Below are 19,590 nucleotides of genomic sequence, written 5' to 3' on the forward strand. Positions count from 1 at the left end.
GTGAACAAATATTTTTGACATCTGTAAATGCAGCTCTTTCATATACATAATAGAAAATGCGTAAGCACAATGTCCCTTTAAGCCAATGGTGAATATAGAGATGATTACTAAAAGAATTGTGTTCATAATACAGGCGGAGAAGAGAGGTATAATTCTCCCACTCACAAAATGTTGGGACATTTCTAATTATTATTCCTCCTACATTGTTTGTCTAACACAAAAACAGCCTCTGCTATAATATTCATTAAATCTGGAATAAGTTAGAATACAGCAAACTAAAATTAATTTCAAGTTGATAATAAAGGTCATAAATAATTTATGATTGCAAGATGGACAACTGAAAAGTAAACAGTGAATAATGCAATTAATAGGAATTATCTTCAGGAATACTAGTCATATTAGTATCTGTTGTAATTGTGCAAAACAGGAGGATAATTTAATACTAGGTGTCACCTTGCTTTGTTTGTATTTTAGGACAGGCTTATGACCTTGAGAGAAGACTCTCTAAATATATATAAATAAATATATATATATATATATATATATATATATATATATATATATATATATATATATATATACAGGGCCGCCATTAGCAATTTTGGGGCCCCTGACTTAACCATTGATCAGCGCCCCCTTCCTTTGACATGTGCTATTTTTGACCAAGTGACTAAAACGTATATGCACTTTATTCTTGACTGTCTATTTAAACTTGGAAATGTTGTAAAGATAGTAACATACACAAACACATACACTGAAACACACACTCACACACTCACACATAGGGATTCACATATAGACACTCTAGCAGACACGCAAAGAAACATACTCAGACACCCAAACAGACACTCAGCACTTGTTTACATTGACCTGACAAGTAATGAGGTACACTACAGTTTTGTAAAAAAATAAAAAAAAATTAGAAAACAAAAATATGGAGTTCTGATTGTCTTTTTGTAAAGGAAGATGACAACTAAATGATGACAACAGCATGCAGTTGCTGAAAGGAAGGGCCCTGAACTGCCTAAACAATAATTTAAAGGTAAAATGGTGGATTGGTGACTTCCGGAAAGGTCTTGTTAGTCTCAAAGTCTGTAGAAAGATGTGAATAATCAGTGGTAAGGTCAAAATGTCTTAATAAGGAACAGACAATGGACACACACACACACAAACTCAAACTTGTACATACACCCAAGGAAACAGAGACAGCCTCAGAAAACACACAAAGACATATATATACACACACACACACACACACACAGAGAGAAACACCCACAGAAAACACACAAAGACATATACACACAGAGAGATAACCACATAAAACAAAGAAAGACATACATACACACACCCTCACTGAGACATCCACAGAAAACACACACCCTCACAGAGACATCCACAGAAAACAGACATACATACATATATACACACACACCCTCACAGAGACATCCACAGAAAACACAGACATACACACCCACCCTCACAGAGGCATAAAGAGAAATACATAAAGACAAACATACACACACCCTCACAGACATCCACAGAAAATGCACAAAGACATACATACCCACCCTCACAGAGAGACCCAAAAAATACATATACACTCATAGAGACACAAACCAAAGCACAAAGACCTAAACACAGACACCCACAGAAACACTCACAGGAGGAAACATTTATGCACCTTGCATCCCCTAAATCAACAGTGTGTGACATGCATGATAAAAAAAAAATGCAGAAATTAAGAGATCACATTTTAATGAATCATATTTGTAAATGTGCAAACAAAAATAATTCTGTGAATTCAAAATTGTACATTAATGATCTGGGTAGATGGCAAGATGAAGAAAATTACTTTTAAAAGGTTGACATATAGGTTTGTTTGTATTTTCCCCAACCAAGAGCACCACTTCAAATGTAGTGAACAAATGTTCCCATCTGTCAGCTGTACTTATGGATTTTGAAAATGCTGTACTCTATATGGTCTTGGTGGAACCATAAGCTGTGGTACTCATACCATTAGATCTGGTTAAATGCAGGATTTAGGCTTGTTGGTATATATTTCAAAATTAAGTCAGCTGTAGTGTAAACTGAACAATGTTAAGTTAACCTGTCTCATTTCAAACACTGAGCAATCTTAGCCTGAGAGTATAACATTTTATGCAGAAATAAAAATCTTAGATAAAATGCCTCCTTACATCTGGAAAGTCCTTGCATAAAGGGGCAGTAAACTAGAATGTTAATATATATTAAAAAAATGCATATTTGCCAAAAGGGCACCTACCATTTGTGTATCAAGAAGGAAACATTTTTGCATGGTTTTAAATATAGAATTTCTACAGCATTCTCAAATAATCAAAAATACACTGCTGCTAAAAAAATGTGTTTTTATGAACCCCTGGCCCCACCATACAACTACTACCACACTGAAGTTACAATCCGAAATTGCACAAAGAAATAAAAAACATTTGCTAAGTAAGTCCTACCTCCTCTGCAAATGAAAGTGATCTGCCGTCTGACTCAGGCACACACTGTACAAAGTGCCAAGTCTGTCTCACACTGTGCATAGTGGTTTAGTGCACACTCAGAAATCCTCTCAAATGCTAATACTTTACTCCTTGTAATAACATTTCCCATGCTCAATTAGCACTCTGCTGTAGTACCCACTGGTGGCTGCCAATTTTTTTTTATTAGTTCTTGCCTCATGGGGCCCCCCTGGCCCATTGGGCCCCTGACAGGAGTCACCCCAGTCACCCCTGTCACCCCCTGACGGCGGCCCTGTATATATATATATATATTCTCATATTATATATATATATATATATATATATATATATATATATATTTTTTTTTTATTATACCTATTGTCTTTGGAATATATAACATAGTTTGTTATTTATTTATTTATTTATATTTTTGTAGTACATGTGATTATCTTGACATAAATAAGGGCAATTCTCCAATACATTGTCTGTTTGAGGTTTTAACGTTAAAGGAGCCGTAAAGGCAAATTAAACTATCATTAGTCACATGCAATTATTTAAAAAAAAAAACTTTCAAATGTTCTTCTGTTCTCAATTTTGCTTTATTCTCTTGTTATCCCTTGTTGAAGACCAAGCCTAGGTAGGCTGATAGGAGCTCATGAGTGTGCATGTGTCTTAGCACTCTACGGAAACAGCATTTTCAACATTGAATAACATTACTACAAATACTTATGCAAATACTGCTGGCATAAAGTGCTATAGGCACGTGCATGTTTTTGACCTCCTGTGAACCTACCAAGGCTTACTCTTAAAAGGGACATAAAACCTCATTTTTTTCTTTCATAATTCAGCTAAAGAATGCAATTTTAAAGTGACAGTCTACTCCAGATTTTTAATTGTTTAAAAAGATAGATAATCCATTTATTACCCATTTCCTAGTTTTGTATAACCAACACGGTTGTATTAATACACGTTTTACCTCTTTGATTACCTTGTATCTAAGCCTCTGCAGACTTCCCACTGATTTCAGTTTTTTGACAGACTTGCATTTTAGCCAATGAGTGCTGACTCATAAGTAACTGCACTGGCATGAGCACACACCCTAATACTAACACCCTCTAGCTGAGAAAAACTGTCCAATGCATTTAAATAAGAGGCAGCCTTCAAGGGCTTAGAAATTAGTTTATGAACCTACCTAGGTTTAGCTTTCAAATAAGAATACCAAGAGAACAATGCAAATTTGATGATAAAAGTAAATTGGAAAGTTGTTAAAATTGCATTCCCTATCTAAATGATGAAAGTTTAATTTTGTTTAGACTATCTCTTTAAGCAAATTTCCAATCTATTTCTATTATCAAATCTGCTTCATTCACTTGATATCCTTTGTTGAAGGTGTAGGAATGCCCTGAGCCTACATAAATATGCTTTTCAACAAACGATACCAAGGAAACAAAGCAAATTGGATAATAAAAGTGAATTGGAAAGATGTTTAAAATGCTACATTTTTGGATTTTTGTCCCTTATACAAAGGATACCAAGAGAACAAAACACATTAGATAATAGAAGTACATTGGAAGTACATTGGTTTCACTTTTTTTTTTATTTACATGGGTTATTTAAACCATGAAAGTTTAATTTTGGAAGTTTAATTTTGACTTTACAATACCTTTAAAGCTGAATAAAATGATTGGATTTTAATTGAGGTTGGACTACTTTGTTTCAAACTAGTATTATAAGTCAGACTAGGTATTATAAATCAGACTAGTATTATAAGTCAGACTAGGTATTATAAGTCAGAGTAGGTATTATAAGTCAGACTAGGTATTATAAGTCAGACTAGTATTATAAGTCAGACTAGGTATTATAAGTAAGACTAGTATTATAAGTCAGACTAGGTATTATAAGTCAGACTAGTATTATAAGTCAGACTAGGTATTATAAGTCACACTAGGTATTATAAGTCAGACTAGTATTATAAGTCACACTAGGTATTATAAGTAAGACTAGTATTATAAGTCAGACTAGGTATTAAAAGTCAGACTAGTTTTATAAGTCAGACTAGGTATTATAAGTCAGACTAGTATTATTAGCATTATAAATCAGACTAGGTATTATAAGTCAGACTAGGTATTATAAATCAGACTAGGTATTACAGGGTGTGCACAATTATTAGGCAAATGAGTATTTTGACCACATCATCCTCTTTATGCATGTTGTCTTACTCCAAGCTGTATAGGCTCGAAAGCCTACTACCAATTAAGCATATTAGGTGATGTGCATCTCTGTAATGAGAAGGGGTGTGGTCTAATGACATCAACACCCTATATCAGGTGTGCATAATTATTAATTAAGGACTTGACAGGCTCAGAAAAGTAAAAAATAGTGAGATATCTTGCAGAGGGATGCAGCACTCTTAAAATTGCAAAGCTTCTGAAGCGTGATCATCGAACAATCAAGTGTTTCATTCAAAACAATCAACAGGGTCGCAAGAAGCGTGTGGAAAAACCAAGGCGCAAAATAACTGCCCATGAACTGAGAAAAGTCAAGCGTGCAGCTGCCAAGATGCCACTTGCCACCAGTTTGGTCATATTTTTTTTGGTCATATTTCAGAGCTGCAACATCACTGGAGTGCCCAAAAGCACAAGGTGTGCAATACTCAGAGACATGGCCAAGGTAAGAAAGGCTGAAAGACGACCACCACTGAACAAGACACACAAGCTGAAACGTCAAGACTGGGCCAAGAAATATCTCAAGACTGATTTTTCTAAGGTTTTATGGACTGATGAAATGAGAGTGAGTCTTGATGGGCCAGATGGATGGGCCCGTGGCTGGATTGGTAAAGGGCAGAGAGCTCCAGTCTGACTCAGACGCCAGCAAGGTGGAGGTGGAGTACTGGTTTGGGCTGGTATCATCAAAGATGAGCTTGTGGGGCCTTTTCGGGTTGAGGATGGAGTCAAGCTCAACTCCCAGTCCTACTGCCAGTTTCTGGAAGACACCTTCTTCAAGCAGTGGTACAGGAAGAAGTCTGCATCCTTCAAGAAAAACATGATTTTCATGCAGGACAATGCTCCATCACACGCGTCCAAGTACTCCACAGCGTGGCTGGCAAGAAAGGGTATAAAAGAAGAAAATCTAATGACATGGCCTCCTTGTTCACCTGATCTGAACCCCATTGAGAACCTGTGGTCCATCATCAAATGTGAGATTTACAAGGAGGGAAAACAGTACACCTCTCTGAACAGTGTCTGGGAGGCTGTGGTTGCTGCTGCACGCAATGTTGATGGTGAACAGCTCAAAACACTGACAGAATCCATGGATGGCAGGCTTTTGAGTGTCCTTGCAAAGAAAGGTGGCTATATTGGTCACTGATTTGTTTTTGAATGTCAGAAATGTATATTTGTGAATGTTGAGATGTTATATTGGTTTCACTGGTAAAAATAAATAATTGAAATGGGTATATATTTGTTTTTTGTTAAGTTGCCTAATAATTATGCACAGTAATAGTCACCTGCACACACAGATATCCCCCTAAATTAGCTAAAACTAAAAACAAACTAAAAACTACTTCCAAAAATATTCAGCTTTGATATTAATGAGTTTTTTGGGTTCATTGAGAACATGGTTGTTGTTCAATAATAAAATTAATCCTCAAAAATACAACTTGCCTAATAATTCTGCACTCCCTGTATAAATCAGACTAGGTATTATAAAATCAGACTAGGTATTATAAGTCAGACTAGGTATTATAAATCAGACTAGTATTATAAGTCAGACTAGGTATTATTAGTCAGACTAGGTATTATAAGTCAGACTAGGTATAATAAGTCAGATTAGGTATTATAAATCAGACTAGGTATTATAAATCAGACTAGTATTATAAGTCAGAGTAGGTATTATAAGTCAGACTAGTATTATAAATCAGACTAGGTATTATAAATCAGACTAGGTATTATAAATCAGACTAGTTTTTTAAGTCAGACTAGTATAAATCAGACTAGTATTATAAGTCAGACTAGTATTATAAATCAGACTAGGTATTATAAGTCAGACTAGTATTATAAAACTAGGTATTATAAGTCAGGATAGAAAAGAAGGTGAAGAAGGATCCGGTACTTCTTGTTTAAGATTAAACAACTTTATTAGTATACTGGTATAAAAACAGGTACAGCAGCTACAACAGCTCACTGTTTGCAGCACACAGAGTAGCAGCACAGGATGGTGGTCACTAATGCTGACGCGTTTCGGCTTCCCTCGCCGTAGTCATAGCATTAGTGACTACGCTATGACTACGGCGAGGGAAGCCGAAATGCGTCAGCATTAGTGACCACCATCCTGCGCTGCTACTCTGTGTGCTGCAAACAGTTAGCTGTTGTAGCTGCTGTACCTGTTTTTAAACCAGTATTCTAATAAAGTTGTTTAATCTTAAACAAGAAGTACCGGATCCTTCTTCACCTTCTTTTCTATCCTTACTGAGCCAACAAGAGGATTCCGTCAACACCGCACTTGGTTGGAGCCCCCCCACCCACTCAATAGAGAACGGAGGTGGGACAAAGGTTTGACGTTAGACGCCGAGCCATGAACGGATACACGCACTCACACGGAACTCGGGATCACAGGCAGCTTGAGGAGGGGAGCGGACGGCATAGCCGGTAACGCCGCAGATGGCGGTTTGACTGCACTCCCCCAGGACCGAGTGCCGTGGACCCTTTGAAGACAAATGTGAGTTATAACATATACCACTGCATATGATTTACTTTACCTGTAAAAGTCTATTGAAGTGGGGTGGATGAGAGGTGCTGTTGATCTATTCACACACGGAAAGGAGGAAACTTTTGTCTTTACGTATTATAAGTCAGACTAGGTGTTATAAGTCAGGCTAGGTATTATAAATCAGATGAGATATTATGAGGCCTATTTATCATATGTCTGTCGGGCCTGCAGGCTCGCCAGAAACACGGGGCCTCAAGCTCCATTCGGAGCTTGATAGATAGGCCCCTATAAATCAGACTAGGTATTATAAATCAGACTAGGTAATGGTATTATAAGTCAGACTAGGTATTATAAATCAGACTAGGTATTATTAGTCATACTACTACTAGGTATAATAAGTCAGATTAGGTATTATAAATCAGACTAGGTATTATAAGTCAGACTAGTATTATAAATCAGGTTAGGTATTATAACTCAGACTAGGTATTATAAATCAGACTAGGTATTATAAGTCAGGCTAGTATTATAAGTCAGATTAGGTATTATAAACCAGACTAGGTATTATAAATCAGGCTATGTATAATAAGTCAGACTAGTATTATAAATCAGACTAGGTATAATAAATCAGACTAGGTATAATAAATCAGATTAGTATTATAAGTCAGACTAGGTATAATAAATCAGACTAGTATTATAAGTCAGACTAGTATTATAAATCAGACTAGTATTATAAGTCAGACTAGGTATAATAAATCAGACTAGTATTATAAGTCAGACTAGGTATAATAAATCAGACTAGTATTATAAGTCAGACTAGGTATTATAAGTCAGACTAGTATTATAAGTCAGACTAGGTATTCCCTTTATGTTTCGAAAGCTCTTCTGCTCCCTCATTATTTTATTAAACAAATGTGCAGAAGCTATGTCTTTCATGTAATATACACCATAGTATACCACTGGAACTGAAGAGGGGCTGAACCTATTATTATTATTATTAGGTTTGTCAGCGTGAGCTACGTATGTAGGTGCGTGAGAAAATCTGAGTTTATGTGTGAAACTGGTCTTTGTTTAACACATAGTTTTTTTTTTAAAAGTGTGGCCATTACTTATACAAAACACGACGTGCACACTACCTATCTAGATATATTTTCAACAAAGAATAACAGAAGAATGGTGCAAATTTGATAACAGAATTAAATTGGAAACATTTTTAAAATTTTATTCTCTATCTGAATCATGAAAGAAAAAAAAATGGGTTTCATGTCCCTTTAAAGGTGATTTCTTTGTTTTTCTTATCTGCTGTGGTGTAATAATATCCTTTAAATGAATAATAGTGGTATATGTAACTCTATTTTTGGCCATTCTATAGAACTGATAACAATTACAAACCACACATTTTGCCAGCAGGTCAGTAAGAAAGATGCTCTCATGGAATGATAGAAATCTAATAATGCTATTTAGAAGTGATGCAATGTGACTGATTGTTAAGGGCAAGGGAATCTCATTTGTGATGACCTTACTGTTATGCGATTTGACATGACATTTTAAGCTCCAAATTAGTTTTAGCAATTGAAGAATATGATGGTTTTAGTTTTCAAGAAATATTGGATTGCTGAACAATGAGGAAATGCTGTAATTTAATCTACTGGCTGCTCAATTAGAATTCTCCCCTTAAAACAGCACCTTTGTTTCTGATTAAATTATATCAGTTTTAATGGAAAAAAAGTGAATCTCTTCTTTACGTTGCTATTTACATTATTGGTGAAAAATTGAAAATCACCTCAGTCAATAGATCATGGCTACACAATATAAAGGATAAATAGGGAATATATCTCTCATATTGCTGATAAAGGTAGAAAGGGAAATATAAAGAATATGAATTCCCCATTTATAGTCAGTATGGCTAACAACGCATTAGACAATTTATATTATGCATTTATTAGGGCCTAGCTACTCATGGGACATTATAGTCATTACTGAGATGGAGAATATTTAAAGGGACATAAAATGCATTTTAAGCAAAGTATTGAGGTTATTCCCCACCTCCCTCTAGTTATGGGAGCCGCTATAGTGAAATCTAGCTGTGTGCGCATTGCAGTGTTGATGAGTTAGCACAAGCAGCAACTCTCCTTTAGATACCTAGGTTGCAAAATGGTGGCACGCACAATCAGAGGGAGGTGCATGAAATATCTTTAGTGTTTAATGTCCCTTTAAAAACAGAGTGTTTTTTTTAACCTGAAAAGCTTGCCTTGTTTTTTTTTTAAAAAATACTAAAAAATAAATTAATACCAACCCCCCCCCCCCCCCTCTTGGTTAAAAACACTAAAAGTGCCTGGTATCCCTTGACCTGCTTTCTTTACACCGGTATCGGCACCGGATTGGCTGTGAGTGTCTACAATCAATCCAATGCTGATATGGCATTTTCAGATGGGTAGAGATATAGATAGATATTTTAAAATGAGGTGTTTTACATTTATGTTTACCTATAGCTTCACTTTTTTGATGTTTCAGTCCATATTATTATTAACTCTACTAAGGACTCTCTAAGAGCTCAGGAGTGTGCACGTGTCTTTAGTACTCTATGACAGCAGTGTTTTGCAACATTGTATAAAAAAGCTACAAATAATGTTGCAAAACACTGCTGCCATAGAGTACTAAAGACACGTGCACACTCCTGAGCACTTATGAGCCTACATAGTTTTACTCTTCAATAAAAGATACAAAGAGAACAAAGCAACATTGATAAAAGAAGTACATTGGAAAGTTGTTTAAAATCCCATGCTCTATCCGAATCATGAAAGTTCAATTTTGACTTCACTGTCCCTTTAACATTCAAGTATTGCATATTAACCATTAAATATTGATTTAATTAGATTCGCAATGATGTCTCCAAGAATCAACATTCAAATGTTACATTTAAAAAATGGTAAAAAAAAAATGAATAAAAATTGTCTGCAAAAACAAATGTCCATGAAACATAAAACCAAGGGCATTTTTTGGAATATGCAAACAAGGTACTTGCCTAGGGCAGCAGATTGGGAGGGAAAGCACTTTTTTGTGTGGCTATATTTGTAAGATGCTTACAGTTATTTTAGAAGTATAATACAAGTGTATAATGGGAGATTTTGCCCAAAGAGCTTACTTTCTAGGGGGTACATGGAGCTTACAGTTTAGAGGTCACTCTGAACCTTTTTTTATTCAGCTAGCAATTGCCTTTAGTTCTGTTGGCTTTCAGCACTTAGTATTGTATTTGGGGAAGAATTGTTTTAAGAAACCTGTGTTTGGAGGTTTATTTATATATATATATATATATATATATATATATATATATATATATATATAATGCAGCAATATATAGATATGCTATTGTCTGTATATGTCTATGTGGTTGTATGTATGTGTGTATATGTGTGTATGTGTCTGTGTGTGTGTGTGTATGTCTGTGTATGTGTGTGTATGTTTGTGTGTGCATGTGTGTTTGTGTGTATGTTTGTGTGTGTATGTTTGTTTGTCTGTGTGTATGTGTGTGTATGTATGTGTCTGTGAAAATTTATTTTGGAAATGCCATAAAAAGTTTCACATTACTCTCTGACCAAAGTTATAATAGTTATAGTTAACTAAAGTACCAAAACACTTGTATATCCCTAATAATAACACATAATATTAGTATCATAACTTAAAATATTTTTCCCTATTCACATAGATTGGGGATGTGCATGGGTACACATGTTCATATATTAATTTTCTAATGTCAGGGGAATATGGAAAACATTGCTAAACATTTGCAGATGTGTGTATGTTACACACAAAGGATATTCTTCATGAATCTCACTCTCAAAGCTAACCTACTTAGTATTAATTCCATGTTGCTTATGAATAATATTTTTCACACAGTGTCTGCAAATTAAGTTCAACATATAGTGATTTTATTAAAGGGATAGTAAACACCAAACATGTTATTGTTTAAAAAGACAGATAATCCCTTTATTTAACCATTCTGCAGTTTTGCATATCCAACACTGTTATAGAAATATACTTTTTACCTCTGTGATTGCCTTGTATCTAAGCCTCTGCAGACTGCCTCCTTATCTCAGATCTCTTGTCAGACTTGCATTTCAGGCAATTAGTGCTGACTCTTAGATAACTCCACGTGCATGAGGACAATGTTATCTATATTAAACACATGGACTAACGCCCTCTAGCTGTGAAAAACTGTCAAACTCATTGAAGGTAAGAGGCGGCCTTTAAGGGCGTAGAAATTAGCATATGAGCCTACCTAGATTTAGCTTTCAACTAAGAATATCAAGAGAACAAAGCAAATTTGATGATAAAAATAAATTAGAAAGTTGTTTAAAATGACATGCCCTATCTGAATCATGAAAGTTTAATTTTAACTTCACTATCCCTTTAAGTATATTTCTGTTGCTCAGCTATAAGGCATGGATCCTCTCTAAAGAAAATACGTCTTCTTCCTATTTACTTGTTTAAAGTGCTAGCAACATTTTTTACATTACTAAAACATCAATATAGATATGACCTAGAAACCTATAGTTTACATTAGATTAACAAAATTATCTGTGTGTTGCAAACAAGGAGACTAGAGGAGTAGTAAGGAGCAGATAGAAAAAGACCTGGAAGGTCCACTTGTAGCCTCTGATTGTTAATAAAATGGACACCTCTAACCTACTGTGTGACATAACCGCCCTATAACAGGTACATTACACAAATCATTTGCAGTATAGAAGCCTTTGCGTAATCTAGCAAACAGCAAGGATGTGCATACAGGATACAGGATGTGATCAGATGTGAGAGGCCAAATGGATTTCACTGGAATGTTAATTTGTTAAATCCCTAAACTGAGGTAGAAAGAGAGGCCCCATGCATTGTCAGTTGCACCGAGACGTGCGGCTGTCAAATTGTAGTGTCCCTTGGCTGCTCCTCAGCCTTTTCTACCTCATGTTTTATCTTGCCTCATGGGAACTGCCGGATCTGCTTTGCTCCCAGGGCGTGTTATTTTTATACCGCCACCTTTATCCATTTTTCTGGCAAAGTAAGAAAACGGAAAAGAAACCTTTTCTTCCTGGGACATTAACTATTTCTTATTCCCTTAAAGAACAGTAATGTGTGCACAAATGCAAAGACTGGCAACATGATATAAAATAAACACACCTGTCTGTTATATGTAATATTATAGTGTGAACTGCACACATCTGATAAAGAACACAGAGATAAAAGCATGCACTTATATTGCTAGCTAATAACAATACATTGTGACTATAGGAGACAGATGATACCATTACAGTTTATCAGAGGTAATAAAACAAGCAATATATTATAAATAAATGCCAAAATAAAAACATATGTTAGTTCCAGAGTTTACGCTCAAATATCAAAAAGGCAGGATTTTTTTGGTTTTAATACTCCATTAAAGGGACACCTTAGGATGTTTAAATAAAATGTTTAGTTATGCATAATGAAACATCTTTGCAAAATATTTTCATTATTGTTTTGCCCCCTTTTCATGTAATTAATTTTTGAAAATAGAGCAATTTCTAACTCTCAGACCTTGAAATGCACCCTACTGGCTTATCAAGGCTAGCTCTGCTACATATATGTAACTAACTGGTTTTAACTGATAACAAAAGCAAAACTAAATGCAGACTAAAGCCCAGATTGGCTCCTCCAAAAAAAGGCAAATGGGTGGTGGAGTTTGGCTACTGAAAAAGAATTGCAGTAAAACGATGTTAATTGTTATAAAAACATTAAGACTTGGCTGATATTTTATTCTATAGCAACACAACAGAAATGTCTTGTAATTACAAGGTGTTTACTGTGCCTTTAACACAGTTTATTTTCTCACTAGGGGTCTGATTCGGTAAAAGTCTCTGGGCTGGTAAAATGATTTAAGAATAACTGCCTGTACATCTATTTCTCTGGTGGAATTATCTAATGACACTTTTTACCCTGAAAACAGGGTGCACAATAAAATTCATAATTCAAAAATCATCCAAAACAAAAAATTGAACCATTCTCACAAATATACGCAGGAAAATTTGTATTGTTAAAGTGCATCAAAATTGTGCACCAAAATTGTATTTTATAAAAAACGTAAAATTTGTATGTAAATTACACACAAATAAATCGTATTAAATATGCACGGCGTAAATAGCAGTTTAAGTACACAAGAGGTGCAAAAAACACATAGAAATTCGTATTTATAAGATCAGACACAAAGCGTAATTGTTGGGTTATTTTGTAAAATGGGCTGAACATGGGCGTTCCATGGGCGTGTATGAAATTGTCTTTTAAATCCCAGTGTTTTTCTGTAAAGATTTTCACCCTACAGATATCACTCTTTTTTTTCTCACAACATAAAAGCTTTTATCAAAATATTAAAAACACTAATTTTTCTGAAAGGAAACCCTATGCATATGAAAATAGAGAATTTAAGGTACAGTGCACTAAATACAGTGTAATTTAATTTTTGAGCGTAATATTAAAGTTTAAACATACGCAGGGTTCTCCCTGTAGCTGTCGTTCTCCATTACAAACATCCACATCTCATTATTTCTGGGGAAAAAGCTCGCCACTCGTAGGGACAGTCCATTTTTTAGTAGAATTCTAAGAGGGCTGCCCATGTGAGTGTTTGACTGGAAAAACCCATGTAGAGAATCGGGCCCATGATCACACGCTATCAATCTAAGTAAATCTTTTTTTGTAGGTTGTATGTACAAATGATATGACTTATTTCTCTAAAAAACACCATAAAACAAATTAGTTATCACAGATCATTCACCTCCTAAAATTACTGAGCTGCAGTGCTGAGAAAAGCATCACAATAAAGATATTATTTGTTTACCTTATTGAGAGTACGTCATCGTTTTTGTATTGAGTAAATTGGAGCAGTGCTATGTTTATAATTGCCAACAATACTGTAAGTTCTATCTATATCACTGGTTTTCAAACCTGTCTTCAGGCCTCTCTAACAGTCCAGGTTTTCAGGATTACCTTGGGTGAGAGCAGGTAAAATAGTCATGTTTACTAATCAGCTGATTGTTTCACCTGTGCTCTAGTTCAGATATCCTCAAATTTTGGCCTGTTAGGGAGCACGAGGACAGGTTTGAAAACCAGTGGTCTATATTGATTAGACAGTGTTACAGGTTGTCCATCTCAGCCAATGAGCCATAATACAGCAGTATCACTTATGCACAAACATACATTTCCAGCACGCTTCAATGTAAACAGCCTTCACGTAACCCATTCCATGCAACAAATGTATTTCATATATGTTTACTTGCTGTTTTTTCATATGGATAATAACAAAAATCTTATACTTTATTTAAGATGTTTACTTTCTCTACACAATCTTACACTAACAATTAGAATATGATTGTTTTATAGACATCACTATCACATACATCATTTTCACTTCTGATTGAGGAGAATGCAGAACTCACCATAGTGTAGTTCCTTTGTGGTTTGGACAGTCGAATTACCATTTGAGGTGAAGACACTGAATTCAGGTTGACTCCATGAGCAGTAATGGAACTCCCACCACTGATAAAATAAGAAATATTAGATTTTAGGAACACTTTTCATGTTTTCACTGTGTGATCATAAAATACTCTAATATGCTGGATTATTTACTTATTGCAGAACTGTGAGTTTAAAGGGATATGAAACTCAAAAATATGATTCAGACAGAGCTTTCTATTTTAAAAAGTATTCAACGTATTTCTATTATCTAATTTGCTACGTTCCCATGATATTTTGTGTTGGAGAGATACCTAGGTAGGCATCTGGAGCACTACATGGTAGGTAATAGTGCGGCCATCTAGTGCTCTTGCAAATGGATAAGATTCTTGCACAACTGCTGCCATATAATGCTATAGACACGTGCATGCTCCTGAGCTTATGTCCCCGCTTTTCAACAAAAGATACCAAGAGAACTAAAAGAAATTGATGATGGAAGTGAACAAGAAAGTTGTTTACAATCACAAGAAAAAAATGATGTTTCATTTCCCGTTAACTCTGTCAATAGGGTTAAACATATAATACAAGTCCGCTCGGAACTGGCAATGCACTACTGGTACGGAGCTGAACATGGGCACCGAATCAATCAGGGGTGGGAAATATACACAACTGCCAATTACATATTCAGCACTGGGCCAGCAGTTTATTGCCAGTCTAGAACTGACTTATTATGGGGTACCTAATAGCATTTTATTTCTCCTTCATATCCCTTTAAATGGACATGCCAGGCATTTTTTTCTAGCATCAAAACGGGTATTTTAAATATATTTCAGTTGAAAAACAAAACCTCTTTTACTGAATACATCCATTTGTCTCTCTTTTGCCAATATCCACCAATATAACTGTGGGAGCTGACCCTATAATCCAGTGAGAAATAAATACTTTATTATCAGCTATGTACAAACAAGTAGATCTTGATCGTTTCATTTCATCCTAAAAATGAATATAAAAAAATAAATAAACCCACTTCATGCACAAAATAAATGAACAATGTGTTAGTTTTTGCTCTTTCATATGCATCATAGAAGAAAAAAACAACTAAAAACCTTTCATGTCATTTTAACATCCGAAGATGCTATGGAGAAATATGACCTTCTTTGTTCTCATGCTCAGAAGCTGTATTAAGATCTTCATTACAAGCGCTGTCTACATTAATATTGCGTATTTCTTCTGAAACCTACCAGACCTATGATTTTGTAGTCTCCTTTAATGTGGTTAAAAAAACAAAACACCTAGCAGTGAGATATTATTTCACAAGTATGATGGTTACCACCCGTGTCTAGATACCAAGCTCATTATCTTGCCAGATGGGCTATTCAAATGCCTAAGCATCTTACTCACTGAACAAAAAGATACACAAAATATTAGAATGTTGCTGCCTTTTATTTTAACTGATGGACTCTCACTAAATTATTTACTAAACTCCCTCAGCATTCCTGACAATAAACACTTTCTGTACAAATGCACCTATGTCTGAGTTTGACTAGGTCTAAATGTAATGTAACATTCACTAGGTAACATCTAACTGATAGAATGCTGCAGTGTTCTCTTTCTCGTACCTGAGTTTAAACAAAAATATATGGTGCCAATGCCAATATATGGAACTTTGTGAAGCAATGTTAATATAGTCTGTATAAAAATTATAATGATTTGATATTAAAAGGATATGAAACCCAATTTTTTTCTTCCATGATTCAGATAGAGCATGCAATTTTAATCAACTTTCTAATTTACTTCTATTATCAATTATACTTCATTCTCTTGGTATCGTATGTAGAAAAGCGGGGATGTATGCTAAGTATGGATTCAGAGCCATGCTACATGATATATACTAATTGCTTGATCAGTGAAAAATTGGCTGCAGCGAAGCACATACATGCAAGAGGATTATAAATTGTATATCTGAACTGTAAAACAAGTGATTTTAAATGCATTTAAAACATGTATTTTGTATGAAGATATTTTGAAATGTAAGGCTTATTTGCAAATATACATACAGAAAAAAACTTAAAGGGATTGAATTGGTGTATTTTAACTTCAAATAGAAGCAAATTTAAAAAATGCTCCCAGTAAAAGTTCTATTTTTCAGTGGCATACACACATATGCTGTGAGGGCGTGTGTACCAGTATTCCAGCTCAGAGAACTGGTGGTGGTGGGTATTATATCTGTGAAGAGTTCATTTGTGTCATACAAGCCGCTGCTGACTCTCTGGTATTTGAATATTGGTGCTTGGGCCCACACAGGATATGTGCGTTTGGCCCTGAAAAACAGTAATAACTTTTTAATAGAAGCATTTTTGCTAATGGAAGTACTGTATATTAGACTTGTGCAGCCAAGAACATTTTCTTTCCGAATATTCGTTCGCCGCACTATTCGGTATTTGTTTAGTTTAAAACAAAACGAAAACTAAATTTTTGTTAAACATTCACATTCGTTTTCGTTAAAACACATGTAAATGTTTCAAAGCTTAAGCTGAAAAGTTCACCTGTAGCTACAATACTTACCCTAACGTGCTCTGGAGAGCACGCTAAACCGATCCTCTTATTGCCAGAGCACCAGCCGCACTAAAAGTCCTGGGAGCCTCCTGTTGTGGCCTGGGGCTCTGGCAGAAGAGACTCTGGTTAGAGCACGCTAGGGTAAGTATTGTACCCCTAAAAAGTAATTTAAAGAAAACGAATGAATACTGACGTATTCATCTGTATTTTTTATTGTCTTTAAATTTTGCTTGTGCATTCATTCGTATATTTGTTTAGGAAAATAAATATCTGTTTCTTCGTTATAAATGTGAATTTGTAACAAAATGAATGCATATCCCTACTGTATATTGCAAAAACGCTTCTACTTAAAATTGAAATGCAGCCGTACAGATTTCAATTTTGACCTATCTATCCCTTTAGATGTTAGTTTAAAAAGGAACTGTATCTAGAAGACCCTGTGAGCGCTTTCCAGGGGCCTGTATAGTTCCACATGGCAGCAAAAAGCACTGCTATAAACTCTCTTCTCCAGACAATCTGCTGATCATACAATATTATATACAATATATATTATTTTATATACATATATCATATTATATTCAATATATATTATATTATACACATATATATCCTATTATATACAATATATATATATTATATACATATATATATATCCTATTATATACAGTATTTATTATAATATATACATATGTATATATCCTATTATATACAATATATATATATATCATATTATATACAATATTTATTATAATATATATATATATATATATATATATATATATTTATCATATAAACAATATAATAATTCTGAGCAAAAAATATAAAGTACAACTATGGACATTACAACATATATTGATATATAAACAAATATATCAATGACTATAAGTTCTGATCATCTTTAGATTGATATCCCATTATACACACTAGGGTCAGCAATGTAAACTGAGGTATTACAGTTTGCAAATCTCTGCAGAGCAAATGCACATCTTTTTGTTAGAATTAATCATCATTGCTCTGTAAATATTACTGGAATATGTAGACTATTGTAAGTAAAAGTACAAATGTAATTTTATTATCTCATTGCCAGTGCACAGTGGTTTTGCTAGTACCAAGCACCGACAAGTCTGAATATAATAATTAGTGTGAAGAGATAGCTACAGGCAGGTATTATATTTACCACTGGACCAACAGGCAAACAAGGCTCAGAATGTCTGAGATGTGTTGGTCACAACATTCAGTTTGTTATCCAAATAATAAGAGGTCACATTATAATCATGACATCACCAATGAACTACAGTGACACAGGCTGTTTAAAGGGACATAAAAGTGCAATAAGTAAATGCCCAATTTTACTTTCTTATTGCACTATTGCCTGCATATAACAATGTGTTTAACCCTTTGCAAATGGGTTAAACACACAGTTAAAGTTAGTTTCAGCAGCAATACACTATTAGGACCTAGTTGTATATATCTAGTAAGCCAATGACAAGAAGCATATGTGCGTAGCTACCAATCACCGGCCATGTTCAGCTCTGGAGTAGAAGTACATTGCTGCTGTGGAGTGGACTTTAAAGGGATAGTAAGGTCAAAATTAAACTTTTATGATTCTGATAGATCTTCCAACATTAAACAGCTTTCTAATTTACTTCTATTATGTCATTTGCATTCTCTTGATATTCTTTGTTAAAAAGCATACCTACGTAGGCTCAGGAGCAGCAATGCACTACTGGGAGCTAGCTGTTGATTGGTGATTATACACAAGTTGTCTCTAGCCATTGGCTCATCCAATGTATTCAGCTAGCTCCCTGTAGTGCACTGTTGCTCCTTCAACAAAAGATAAGCAAATTTGATAAAGTCATTCAAATTTGGATGCTCTATCTTAATTACTAAAGAAAATGTTTTAGTTTTATGTTCCTGTAATTATGAATGTACCTTTAATTATAATGGAATGTGAAATATTCATATTTTCATGTTGGGTTAGCTCACTTGAGAATATGCAATCAGGTTTATGCGTGAGTTGGGTGTTAGTTTGTTCCATTGACTTCTATGGGGAATACGTGAACGCACACACAATATAGTTAGTTCGGCTTTCTGCGCTCATCAGGTTAGTGCGCAAGTGAAAACCGTTTACTTTCAACTTATTCTAGCACAGTTAACGCTCCAGCGGGAGTGTTAAATAGTGCTCCATTTGTAATCTGGCCCATAGTTTTTTTTGCAAGCAACAGAGCAATAAGAAAGTGCTTTAACATAGAGCATTTTCTTTTTGTGCTTCTATGTCCCTTTAAGATGTGTCATGGTGTTATAGAGAGGTGCAGCCCTGATGAAATGCAAGTGTCCTGTATGAAACACGTTAGATGGATTAAACCCTTGT

At 34.8% G+C, this 19,590-nt stretch overlaps 1 protein-coding gene across 2 annotated transcripts in view; it reads right to left on the bottom strand.

The window, feature by feature from the left end:
• The window catches only part of MET (MET proto-oncogene, receptor tyrosine kinase), a 278,950-nt gene that overhangs the window by 77,640 nt on the left and 181,720 nt on the right, over positions 1–19,590 (bottom strand). For both annotated transcript variants that reach the window (XM_053716691.1, XM_053716690.1), the window contains one exon: positions 14,648–14,747. In XM_053716691.1, coding sequence (XP_053572666.1) covers positions 14,648–14,747 — 100 coding nt within the window. The remainder of the gene's footprint in view (positions 1–14,647; positions 14,748–19,590) is intronic.

Source organism: Bombina bombina, chromosome 6 (assembly GCF_027579735.1).
Source record: "Bombina bombina isolate aBomBom1 chromosome 6, aBomBom1.pri, whole genome shotgun sequence".
Taxonomy (NCBI): domain Eukaryota; kingdom Metazoa; phylum Chordata; class Amphibia; order Anura; family Bombinatoridae; genus Bombina; species Bombina bombina.